Below are 13,595 nucleotides of genomic sequence, written 5' to 3' on the forward strand. Positions count from 1 at the left end.
GTCTTAGGGCCTTAGTCAAGATTTTCAGAGCTATCCCAATATATGTGGAGTGTCATTTGAAGGTGTTATCTAGATTTTGGGAAACGTGGCTTTTTAATGCAAGATGCCAATGATTTGACACGAAACTAAATGCACAACCGCCATCCCAGCGTGGATGTAACTTCCAGGCCTTGTGCGTACGCACGACACCGCAGGAGAGGTGGACAAATACGATTCTATCTGAATTACAATCCTAATGGGTTGATGTGCTTGCTCGAACAAGGAGCCATTTCACACCTCGACCACCGATTACCCACATCGCTCAACTGTGAAATGTATCCACGTTGTGCAGTTGCCCATTTACAACATCTGAAAGGGGTATCTCATTGTTAATTAATTGATTTAACCTTGGTTAAATGTGATTTCTTCTCAAATGCTTTACACGAGTATTAACACAATAGCATTCCAATAGAAGTATATTGTAGGTGTAATGTTCTGCTAAATCTTGTACTCTTGCATTGATCAATAATTTACTGTTGACTAAAAAATAAAAATCATTTTTCCAACGTTTAATATCGCAAAAAAAGATATAAAGCACACGGTAACTGTTCACATGTATCACATTACAGTATTTGGATAAAACTGTAACTTAAGCATTTACTTCATTCGTAATAAACTTGTGCGAAAAGGTATAAAACATAACCGCAAATGGATTTGAAAGTATACGTGTGAATTTACACCCACGATTACTTATCATCGAGCGGTATAAATGTGAAAGCACAGATCCACTAAATCCCCGGAGCTCTATTTAGTCTCCAGAGTGTGGCGCGTGGCGCTGTCCCTCGACCTCTGCCCGGGCTCCCCCGCGGGATCACCACGAGCCCCGCCAGCCATCGAGGCTCTCCCTGCGGAGTGTTTCACTCGTTCCGTTGCCCTCCGCGTGGGACAACATTCATGCGTTCCTTCTGCCAATGGGGCGCGGAGCAGTGATGTTTATAAACTTTAATGCATTTTCTTTAAAACCCAGTTTGGATTGTACATTAGCTTTTCACATGATATTCCATAACCCTTCGACTACCTTTGTGTATATTCAGCGCGTATCCCTCGACAACATAGTACAGCTGCCCTGTCAGAATACGAAATGCTTGCTAAGTCACCTGTTTGAAGGCATCACCACCCATGCACATACATTATGCAGCGTGTTTACCCAGAATAGCTTCTCCAAGTTTGAAGACCTCTTTTTTTCTTTCAAGAGGGTCTTGCCAAGTTTTCCAAATCGAGGGCGATGTTGCTGCTGAGTGTAACCCTAATGGAGTAAATTTGCGGGTACATTTTCAGCATTGGGATATTTATCCAAGACCAGGTTACATCATGGGTGCGTTTATCACGTGATACGATTCCCACGACAATGCCAGCCCGTGGAGCTGCCCGACTGTCACGTGTCGACACCGCACATTAGCCCTGCGGGTCCGGCCCCCTGGGCTGCAGCCACTGCGATCGGACCTCACGCCAATACTGCGTGTAGATACACAAATAATCGAAACACCGAAATCTACACCAACCCCCTGGCTCAATGTTGTGACAAACATTCTGCAAACCTCACGGGAGCTTACACGTTATCTTGCCGCGGACAACCTACTCATCAATCAAGACCTCAACAATGTACCGCACCGACCACCTACCGATCCCCCTTCTGAGATCACGCTGGCACCATCCTAGAATATAGCCAAGATAAAGAGGAACAGTGGAACAATGAGGACTTGCAGAATAAACACCTCATCTCAGACACATTGTACCCTCCTGGCTTTGACATTCCTCGAAGACACTGACGTAACTATCACCCACATAATCAGAACATAAACACGCCGATGCACACATCTCTTTCAGAAATGAAAAATTAAAGACAACCAACAGTAGTGCTATTGTGACCATGCAACCCAAACTATGGACCATATGGTAAAACTGTGGTCTGTGCTCTTTCAATCTAGGAATAGCAAAACTACACAAACCCTCTCTCCTAAAGCCCTCTCATCGTGGCTAGCAGACCTCGACATTGGCATCGAGCTCCTAAACACATTGCTGCTCCCATCACACGTGAGAAGAGAATAGAACCACACTCTCCACCTGCTCTCACCGTACGCCTGCACACGGTCACCGACTCCGGTGTAAACAGGAGCTGGAGGTGGTGAAGGTGGTGTTTAGCGCAGCCATCGGTGATTTGGACAAGACCTCCAAGCTCTCACACGTCATGCGCGATATCACTCGCTGCCTGCCCAAGAGCTTGAGCTCACTATTCAAATAATTAACAGCTGACAGTGATGTGGAGCAAAAGCCACAAGTCGACCTTGAGCAATATGCTGCCTGTGGTTCTTTAGGCCATATATGTATACAAAACATGTTTGTAAATGTCTTTTTTTTTAAACACACACACACGTCCTCACTCTTAACACAGCACAACATCATTAGACCTCCTTTGCCAGTACCAAAATGTAATAATAGGGTTTTCCCCTTTTTTTCTGGCAACAAAACTGAAACCTTCTTACAAGGATTCATGTCTGCATTAACCACAATACCTGCAGCCAAAATGCAAACAAAAACATACTATGATAATATATGCATTGTCCTTGAAACTGATTGGTCCACACCAGAGGATGGCTTTCTTTTGAGCCTCGACCCAATTGGTGCTCGACCAGAGGACGCCAAAAGACGTATAGCTCAAAGACAATGCACTATCAAAGTAATGAGGGCTCGGGGTGAGCATCTACATCATTAGACCTCCTTTGCCAGTACCAAAATGTATATTTTGGTACATTTTGGTACATTTTGGTACTCCTTTGAAAAATGTACATTTTGGTAAAAATGTACAAAATGTACAATTTGGTACTCCTTTGCAAAAATGTACATTTTGGTACTGGCAAAGGAGGTCTAATGATGTAGATGCTCACCCCGAGCCCTCATTACTTTGCTAGTGGATTGTCTTTGAGCTGTACGCCTTTTGGCGTCATCTGTTTGAGCACCAATTGGGTCGAGGCTCAAAAGAAAGCCGTCCCTTGGTGTGGACCAATCAGTTTCAAGGACAATGCATATATTATCATAGAATGTTTTTTGTTTGCATTTTGACTGCGGGTATTGTGGCTAATGCAGACATGAATCCTTGTAAGAAGGTTTCAATTTTGTTGCCAGAAAAAAGGAGAAAACCCCTATTATTGCATACAGCACAACATATTTGAGTGCTTCCCTCGAAGGGATATGCAATCACAGTCAATTTGTAATCATCTACGTTTAGTAAATACATTTTTCCTTTTAATACATGAATTATAGATGTAAAACACGACTAATATAGTGATAGTTCTGAAATGTTAAACTAATTGTGCATTGTGTGGAGTGAAGCCGGTGCAGAACTGGGCTCCCAGGGCTCTGCTCAACTTGGCCCCAACTCACGTGGGTAGTTGTCATGGCAATGAGAGAATAGAATTTAGCAAGGTGCAATTCATTTGATTTAAGACGGTAATGAGATGTTTAATTGTAAAAATGTATCAATCTGTCTTCATGAAGACAAGCGACACATTTTTCTTACTTATTTTACATGTGCATTAAATGTATTTTTTTATCTAAAATGTTTTTTTTTTTATAGGCCAAACATTTCTTTCCTAGATCTTTGCTGGAATTAGTTGAGCAAGCGGGGCTGGGTTATCCAGGCAAGCGAGGAGGGCAGGGGTCAGGTCTCAGATCATCTCAGTCTCTGCCCAGCCAAACAGATGCAATGGAGCTGCGGTGTTTCATGTGGGATGTTGCCGAACATTTAAACAGTGCAATATAGTGACGTGTTGGAAATGTGCAAAAAAAAACACTTCAGCTTTCTTTTCGCACTCTGCACAAGATAAATCCTAATTTCTCATTGATCTTTTAATTTGGGAGGTTTGTCATTGAGTATGGTTCCCCTAAACAAGTCTGCATACATCGGCTGGAATGTCCGTGCAGTCCCGCGGGGATGGGGGACCGGTCATGCGCTTCACCAGACGCGGCACGCCTGCTTGCCACGGTTCATCGTGGTGCCTTCCGCACACTGGAACGCGCGAGCAAACTCCGGAAAGTTACTCATCGATCCCAGGACTCTGGAGAAACAAACAGCACCAGCACGCCACACACACACACAAACTTAGAGACAGAGATCCACCGTGAAGCCCACATATTAAAGTACTGTTAACGAGCACCTATTAAGTCTGGCATGGCACACTGAGCGGGTGGTATTGTCAGAATCACGCCCGGCCGTCTTGTCTCTCCAGTGCTGATATTTACACACCACATCAGGTAGTCGTTTTAGGCTGAGTCGTCCTAGAGGAGCGCAATAACCAGTTCATATATCACGGATGTTTGCCGTGATCTGTAATTGAATCTAGTTTGCCAGGTTTAAAGTACAGTGCTTGTTGCACCACTATTCCATACACCCCCACAAAGTCACTATGCTCACAATCGGACATCAGTCATGTAGCAAGGCAAAGCCCACCGTGGTGTTGATGGTATAGTCATCTCAATTCTAGTTTAACATGAAGGTGTTCTTGTGATCAAACGGTTTCCACATCATCTCAGCCATCATAATATTGGGCCACTATTACAAAGACAATAGAACTATTATTTCTCACGGGTGTAACTTGGCCTCAAAGTCAATTTAAAGTTACCACAACTGCAGAAATTGTGAGATTTTCGCGGCAGTCCACCCCTAAAACAATGCGCTGAGCCAGCGTTCAGACTCCATGTCGAGGACAATTCACGCAGGAGATGCCTATGGCACGGGCACAAGTGTGAACAGCGTGGCTGATGTCGTCGTTACCTGAACTCCGGAGGGCTGTGAGCCCCGACTAGCACCATCTGCCTGGCTTCCCCAGGCCGGTGTGCTTGGCACCGCACCTGAAAACACCAAACCCACCACCACACGTCAGTTACCGCCACGCAACACACACGGCATGCATCAAATAGCATGCCACATACTACGCACCGCATATATGTACCACATACTGAACACCATGTACCACATACCACGTAACACACATACTATAAAGGCTGGCATGGCGCATCGCCATCACTACGTAATTAGAATTCCACTAACAAGAGGGAAGTAATCTCATGAAGATGGTGCGTGCATGTGTATGTGCCCATACATGTGCGTAACTGATGAAGAACAGCTGGTTGTGGGTCAGGTTGAGTCCAGGTAGCAGAGGCTCCTCCTGCCCGCCCCGGCTGTCCTTGATCCATTTCCTATATGCCTACGCAGATGCAAGCACGCAACCACAAGACACTGAGACACACTGAGACACACAATCACCGCTCCTTAGCTCCTAGGGTGGAGGGATGGGAGCTGCTTGGCAAGGCTGGAATAGTGCACGAGGGGATCGTACGCACTAATATTAAACATCAGCCCTCTCTAAATCCCGTCAGTATAGGAACACCTATGCGTACTGGTATCAATGTGTGCCATCCACATTCTCCCAGGCACAACGTCTTGCAGAGGGCACCCTTTCCTTCAACTCCTAGAGCTTTGAGGACCCACGTGGGTTTGCGGATGTTGGACTGATCTTAAGTGTCGCTGTTAGCATGTATGTGTTTAAATTCTTGAGGGCATATAATAGGATTGCAGGGTGACACTTGGTAACTCTTGTACCTCACATCAAGAAGGGTCAAGGTTTTATTACCGACTTCGAGTGCCTTTCTGGGACGAGTTTGTATGTTCTCCCATCGTTCTGCAAGGGTTTTCTATGGATTTTCTGGTTTCCTCCCATAGTTAAACAATGTAACTGGCCATACATCCCAATGTTGAAAAAATACCTGCAAATTTACTTAGTTGGGATTACGCATAGGAACATGACCTTGTGAAAACTTCGTAGGACTCTCCTGAAAAAGAGTATAGTCAATCGTTGAGGCTTTCCAGGGTTAGCAAGCATAATAATAACAAAAACAGTCATGAGCAAGAGTGAAAACGTGACCGCACATGAGCGAAGTGATAATCCTGCAGTCAGCATCACGTGACTTGTGTGCGAGCGCCCTCCCTGTTCTGTACGAATCTGGCTGCTGCCCTTGCGCACCGTGCCTGTACCGGGGATCGCTGTGCCATAGCGAGACTCACGGATGTGTTTGTCTCCCCGGGTCGTGGGTCCTTACCCTGAAGGCCTCTCGAACCCCCCCACTGTCGGCGATGTTCTCTCCCAGTGTCCTCTTGCCCTTGAGCTGCACGCCGAGGACAGAGCCGATTAACCGCGTGTCCTCACAGGGCGCCGGCGACAACAGCGCATCGCACCGAGCGCTCTCTGCGTCAGCTGCAGACACACGCTGGGGAATTGGGTACGTGAAAGTTCCTCCCCACTGACTACAGGTGGTCTGCGGTGCCGTGACCGGCAGGTCATGGGCCGACAACACTTTTAGAATCGGCGAGAGGTTTCCCCAAACGCCGGCGCTGACAGCCAGGACTCGACCGCACACATGAAGTGACCACTGGGGACCTTCGTCCAGCAGTAGATGATGATGACGAGGCAGGCATGTTGTGGCGAGGCAAACAATGCGTTGCCTATGGCGGCTGGTCTGTGGTTGCTCACAGGCAGCTGCGCTTCCTTCCAGTAGTAGTTGTTGTACTGCTCGATCATGCACTGCGCCTTCTCAGAGAAGCGTGCAATCGATGTGTTGCTCCACCATTGGTGCAGGTTGCCATGTTTGTCGTATTTCCTTCCTGCAATGAAACGGTGTGGCAAATCTAGTTCATTGAGAGAGTGAAGCTTCCCCAGGGCCAGAGAGAGGCTTCCCTTCATCACCGAACAATTCTGGACCGCTGGCCCTCACAACAGCTCCTCTCTTGGCTTCACCCAAAACAACCAACAAGGTCACAAACAGCAGTGGACTCCACGCTGGTGCCTGGTGCAACCCCACTCTCGCTTAGAACTCTCCTGTCAGATTACCTCCACAGCTCCCTCCAACATTGACCTCAGGCATAATTTGGTGAACATCATTATTGGGCTTGTTTACTCAGCAATGCCTCACTGATTCTCAGAACTCTTTTTCAGGAGGATACTGCCAGATTGTTTCAGTCGGTGGCAATGTTGCTGTTATATGTGATCCCACTTGAGTGATTTGCAGGAACATTTTCAGCAAAGGGATGTATGGCCAATACCAGTGACACTTTGGTGTTTTAGCTATGGGAGGTAACAGGGGTGAACCTAGAAGAAACACATGCAGAACAGGAGGAGAACTCCACACAGAAAGCCATGAGAGTCGGGAATTGAACCCAGACCAGTCTCGCTGTGAAGTACGAGTGTCACTACTGTGGCCCCTCCCTGCCGCCACAAAACAAAAAGCGACGATAAATGCTTTTACAAATCTGTTACTGCCATGCTTTTAGTGTTGAGTGAAAGCAGCCACTACGAGACGATGGTGCTGATGGCGATTCGTGTGGCGCCGTCACCGTGAGCGTGGAAACCTCGTCTCACCATTGTTGTCGAAGCCGTGAGTGAATTCGTGTCCCACGATGACTCCGATGGCACCGTAGTTCAGGGACCTGCCAGCCCAGCAGCCACAGCAGCACGAGTGCGTACGCTCACTGCACGCTCCAACCCCCCGTGCCGACACTCGCGTGCCCCGATGCTCGTGTTTCTATCCTCTATTCTCTATGCTGCCAAGCACCGCTATCCCTTTTCTACCTCGTGAATTTTGTTACGATGGTCCTTCTTTCGAGAGTTTCCTTCCGAAGGCCCTCACATACCCAGCTGCATGCCCAGTCCAAATGTTTTGTCTTCTTGAATTGATCAAATCAGACTTCTCCTCCCGTTCCCCAATTTTAGCGTTTCTTCAATACTCTTTATTTCTGTCCCGATTATTGTTTACATTCAGCGCCTCAACCTCATTTCACACCTCGAACCGAAACGTTTTAGAAGTCAGCCACAACTTTCACTCCTTCGTTCCTCACCATTGCCTCCTCACGTCTATTAAATGGTGATAGGGACGGGGAGCATCCCTGTCGCACTCCTCTTCCCGCTACACCTTCTTACTCTCCACCTGCAACTCTGGCCACTGCTGGCTGCCCCGTATGCAATGACTTGACCAGCTGCCGTCTCTCCAGTCTATTCCCATTTTCTACAATCATCGATCACACTCTCAAAAGTGTTATCACTGGTTACACTCACCACCAAAAGGTTCCTCTCATTCTGCACCCACTTCTGAAGCTTCTGCCTCAGTTCTCTGAGCCAGAATCATGCATATGATATTTTTAAACATGTGGAATGAATCAGTTTGCTTAGCACTCCGTAGACACACCACATCACGTGCCTTCCATTCTAGAGGGATCACGAAGCATGTCGTGAAGCCTGCACTCCATTCTCATGGTGCAAAAATATTCGTGCGTGCATCAATCAAATCTCTCCTTGATATTTATCCCAGTTCCTTGATCATCTATGCTGGTAATCTCATGCCTTCCTGCTTCCTTGTTTCTCAGTCTCCCGTGGTTGCTGCCGCGAATGGCACCTGGTTACGTGATAGAGATAAAACAGTCGCAGTTTCTCCTGGGCCCTCTATGGGCTCTGAGCGAACAGGGCCGCTGTCGAATTTATGCGTGTGTGATGTACACCTTGCTCCATTACTGATACTCACATTGGGTATTTGTCTCCCCAGAAAAAGGGCTTCTGCAATTCTCCTGCTGGAAACACTACGCGGACACATAAAACGACAAACCAAAACCACCACCACACACGATGCCATACAACCGCCGTGTTCCCAGCTCCAAACACGCGGTCACTCTGACAATGTTGGATTGTAGGCTGCAGTAGCAGCGTCCGCATCACCTGTGAGCTGCTGACACTCTTCTTGTTGGTGGCAGCAGTGTACCATTGTCTTTTTTCATTAAATCAAAAGTATTTTTTCCCAGCAAGATAATTTTAAGCAGGTAAAATGTGGACTGGTTTTGACCTTCAGGCTCTCATCAGCAGAGTCAGGCCGGTCAACTGCTGCTGGGTTGCCCGATGTTTACTCCACAAATTGTGTGATCCATTCAACGCAAACAAATGGACAGATCTATACGGAATGCCATGTGCACAGCAAAAAGTGACTTCCACAGCTCTCATCGAGTGGTCTTTGCTCGAATATCGCACAACTTAGTGCTCTCTGCTAGATCACACATCAAACAGGGGCAGTTGGAACTAGGACAGGGATCACACGCTTCATTGCTCCTGGGAAACATTTGCCCAGAAGGTTTGTCGGCTGAGGGACAAGGAGCAAATCGTATTTTACCAGGAGCAAAGTATTTCCTCTCAGCTCATCGTGTATTCCTTGACACCGGGGGCGCGCGTGTGCGCGGTTTGCCATGCGAATTGGACTCTTGTCAAAGGTGGGGACGCTGTGTGAACGCTGCTGCTGTGCACGAGCTTTGTTAGCTATATCAACGGTGATCGGTGTGCTGCCACGTGTGCTGCCGTATGTGCTCCTGCGAGGCTCACGGATCTGGTTGGTCGTGGCGCTGTAGAAGGCGTTCACAGTCGTGGGGTTGGTATACCACCTGGCAAAAAAAAACAACACCACGCTTTGAAATACAACAACCGCTTTAAAAATCCATACTTACCTCCACGCTAACCCCACTCGCATTCGTTTTCGCATGATAACGCTCATCTACACAGGAAAGCCTCACTGAGTCCCAAAACGCATTCTCAGGAGGGTCCTGCCAAGTTTTTGAAAATGAGGGCGATGTTGCTGCCGTTGTGTGTAATACCAATTGAGTAATCTTCAGGTATTTTATAATTATTGGTGGGCTAATGCCAGTTACATTGTATGATTTTTGTCTACGGGGGAAAACCGGAGAACCTGAATGCCTCTTATTTTTTCTTCAAATCTGGACACGAGGTGATTTATGTGCCCTTTAAATACAGCACACACAGCCCACGTGATCAGAGAGTTCAGGCAGCAGCAGTGCATGATGGCGCTTATGGCACAGCCAGCACAAGGAGGGAGAAAGCAATGACAACATGAGGGTGGATTTGGACAAGGCGCTGTTGTTTAATAGTGTAGAGATAATGTGACGCCTTACACTGCAGTCCACAGGCCAGCTGAAGAGACAGGAGAACATGCGATTGTCAAGCAGAGATATCCAAAGCATGTAAATAACCTCTTTGTCACAGACGTCACGGGGTTCCCAGGAATTGTGCCCCTGCCCCCCTAAGAGTGAAGTGTGTATGTAAGTATGTCGAACTTCTTTCGCACCGTACGTAGCCAACCGTTTTAATCGGAGGTGTGGAAGTGTATGATGAGTGCCCCACCTCTTGCAGACTCCTGACTGTGGTGCAGTCGGCGGTGCCGCGCGTGGCTGAGAAACATCGAGCGTGGCGACCGATTGCTGCGCCACAGTCACGTGCTTGGCTCAGGCCAAGAGTCATCGTACGAATGAGAGATTTGATTATGGCTGGGTTTGTAGCCACAAATTATTTCCTCATTCTAAGGGGCACGCATAGCAGCGAGAGTTGATCCAGGGAGCCCAGAGGTAGGGAATCAGATTCCTGGAATCGACAGCCTATGGCCAGGAGAATGGAACGGGGCGGCCCGATGTGGACCGCTCAGTGTTGGTGCCTCTACGTCCTTGCTATTGTCTGGCCTCCCTGTGACGGGACAGGACACCGCACTCCCATGCAGGCGAACAGCTGCAACACCAGCGATGCAGCGACGGAGCCACGCGGCGACGAGCCGTCTGCGTCTCTGCAGGACGGTGAGGGGTGTGCCGCGAGGGCTTCATGGTGAGGGCGGTGAGGGGTATGTGGTGAGAGGTGTGCGGTGAGAAATGTGCGCTGCTCACTCTGTCTTGGAGACGCGTCTGCGCAGCCAGTGGAAGTCGTGCTGCGCCATGTTCTGCAGCAGCTGGAGCACGTTCCCAAAGTAATCATCCTCCCTCAAGCGCAGCTGAGGAAACACAAGTCATTACAAATACTCACCTGCACACGCCATTACACTCACCTGCACATGGCTTTATAATCACCTGCACACGCCATTACAAATACTCACCTGCACACGCCATTACACTCACCTGCACATGGCTTTATAATAACCTGCACACGCCATTACAAATACTCACCTGCACACGCCATTATACTCACCTGCACACACCATTATTTGGGCGGCAGGGTGGCGTAGTGCTAACCCTCATGTCTCACAGCAAGAAGGCCCTGGGTTCGATTACGGGTGCCTTCCTGTGAGCAGTGTGTATGTTCTTTCCTTGCCCTTCATGAGCTTTTCTCTGGGTGCTGCAGTTTCCTGCCACCTTCGATTAGCACGGTTGGCTACGTACGGTGTGAAAAAAGTTCTAAATATCCCAATGCTGAAATTACCTGCAAATAATTAAATGGGCATCACACGTTTCAACATTGCCCCCTACTGCGAAAACTTGGCAGGAACCTCCTGAAAAAGTCGTGAGACTTCTGGGTAAACGCGCGTAAAGTAACACAGCAAAAGGCGTCCTGTCCTCGCCCAGTTATTCCTTGTATCGCTCCCACCTCTACCCTGCCACCATCATGGCTGATGGAATCAGAGTTGCAGGTCACTGAGGCCTGTGGTTCAGGCTACATGACCCCTATGGATGTTTTTACAACATACAGGACATCGAAGAGATGCTTTAAACCATATTTGTCCTGGATAACCGGGACCTTACGATCACCGTACCATAAAATTAAAACAACAGAATCAGAGACCGCATTACCATTTTGACTTCTTCATTGATGTACGTATTATTCTTGATATAGTCTGGATAGCCCATCCTGGCCAACACCGCATCAGCCTGCATGCACAGACACACACACAGCCAGTGCAACTCAAGGCCAAAAAGTACTCGGGTGAGGCTCACGCGTTTCACGTGGTTGACTGTGTTCCACACATTACAGGTTACCCACCTCACCGGGCACACCACATGGCACGTTACAAAGAGAACCCCAATTGCCATGTAGGCACAGAAAATGCAACGGGACACACATTGCAGCACAAAGCACACGTGTCTCGTGTTGACGTTTGCACAGCAACACGACAGGATACAATAAGCATATTATTATACAACTCATTTATGAATTTTGATTATCTAGGAATTAAAGTAAAGTTGAATACAGATGTAGAATAATAATAGGTGCACTGCCCTCCTCCTAATCACTCAATGTGGCTTCTATTCATGGGTCTGCAGCATCTGTTCCATCTTCTACATTCTCTGTCTCCTCTCCACACTCTCTACTCTCCACCCTCTCTATCTCCTTTTCTCTGTCTCCTCTACACGCACTGGCAGTGGCTTCACGTGCAGCACCTTTTCAGTTGCCTTCTGCTTGGTGGGCACATCCATCCAGGTGTTCTCGGTCTCCAGCATATCCACAAATGCCCAGCGAATCCCATCGACCAGCTTCTCCATCTGGGGACAAGCGTAAGACAGACACACAAACATATTCCACCGACTACATTGTAGCAAATTTTGATTTGAAAAAGAATAATTTAACAACGGCAGTGTGAGCTGCATGGCTACCAGCTCCTTCTTCTCCTCTTGGAAATGGGCATCCACAAAGAGCCGTCCCATGACGCTGGGCATCATGGCCTCCACCAGGTTCACGCACAAGTCCCAGCGCGCCTGCACCGAGCGCGTACCCATCACCACCTGCGGACGCGGGGAGGACATCGGTCGTGCCGCAACTCCCATCACCACCGCGAGGGTCGCAAGGACGATGGGAGCATGTCGTGTGGCTGGGTGTCAGTAGGGGCAGGTGTTCTACGCTAAGATTTGTGCACGAAAATAACCGATTATCCTGCCTTTGTATAGCCACATAACTGAGAAGCAGCTTGTGGAAGTCCTTGCTTTCGTGGATGGTGTTGAGCAAGTAAAATTGTGCTGCTCTTTGCTGAGCCACTGTTAGATAAAATAATCCTCACACCATAGAAGTCATGGGGTTGATTGACCATACTTCATCAGGCAGGTGAGAACCGGTTTTGAGTCCTCTCGTTACTGATGTGAGTCGCGGCCGGGTATCACACTCGAGTCGCTGGGTTCATATCGCAGTGAGCTAACCCCCCTGTAGCGCTGCTCCACCCAGGCGTATTTTACTTGACAAGGGCAGAATGCAGTCACCGTTCTGCTGGTTTCGTGCAGAATCACGATGCCTTCGCCGCAGCAGCGCCTCTTGTACAACAGGCGGAGTGGAAGTGTTTTTAGAACCTGGCCATGGCCTGACTCCTTGAGTGTGCATGACTACTGAGCATCTTAACACCGTGGGGACATTGCTGTAAGTTTAATTATTCTCATATATTTATGAACGAAGGTGTTCGGAACACGACTATATGTAAACTAGTTCAACAATAATATTCTGCATTCGGGTATAAAGGTTCGATGTGAAAATGCTGAAATATGTATGGCTTATCTTTATTTACAAGCGCCACTCATTTGTAATGATACATCTGCGTTTGAATTACTCGATGTGGCAGCTGCTGTAATGATAACACTCCTGCTTCACAGCAAGAAGGGTCTGGGATTAATTCCCATCTCGGTTGCCTTTCAGCGTGGAGTTTGTATGTTCTCTCCCTATTCTTCATGAGTTTCATCTGAGTTCCCCGGTTTCCTCGATTAGTTATAACAACAC

At 47.9% G+C, this 13,595-nt stretch overlaps 1 protein-coding gene across 1 annotated transcript in view; it reads right to left on the reverse strand.

Annotated features, from left to right (window-relative positions):
• Positions 1-527: 527 nt before the first annotated feature.
• Positions 528-13,595, reverse strand: part of PHEX (phosphate regulating endopeptidase X-linked) — a 30,615-nt gene continuing 17,547 nt past the window's right edge. Inside the window, exons 11-22 of the mRNA XM_032964251.2 lie at positions 12,491-12,619; positions 12,278-12,379; positions 11,690-11,767; positions 10,793-10,896; positions 9,450-9,508; positions 8,608-8,662; positions 7,452-7,519; positions 6,567-6,697; positions 6,136-6,201; positions 5,139-5,243; positions 4,811-4,887; positions 528-4,094 (exon numbers count right to left, since the gene is read on the reverse strand). Of these exons, the coding sequence (XP_032820142.2) occupies positions 3,992-4,094; positions 4,811-4,887; positions 5,139-5,243; positions 6,136-6,201; positions 6,567-6,697; positions 7,452-7,519; positions 8,608-8,662; positions 9,450-9,508; positions 10,793-10,896; positions 11,690-11,767; positions 12,278-12,379; positions 12,491-12,619 (1,077 nt within the window). The 3' untranslated portion in view covers positions 528-3,991. The remainder of the gene's footprint in view (positions 4,095-4,810; positions 4,888-5,138; positions 5,244-6,135; positions 6,202-6,566; positions 6,698-7,451; positions 7,520-8,607; positions 8,663-9,449; positions 9,509-10,792; positions 10,897-11,689; positions 11,768-12,277; positions 12,380-12,490; positions 12,620-13,595) is intronic.

Source organism: Petromyzon marinus, chromosome 31, assembly GCF_048934315.1.
Source record: "Petromyzon marinus isolate PM22_M1 ecotype Great Lakes invasive population chromosome 31, UKy_Petmar_22M1.pri1.0, whole genome shotgun sequence".
Lineage (NCBI taxonomy): Eukaryota > Metazoa > Chordata > Hyperoartia > Petromyzontiformes > Petromyzontidae > Petromyzon > Petromyzon marinus.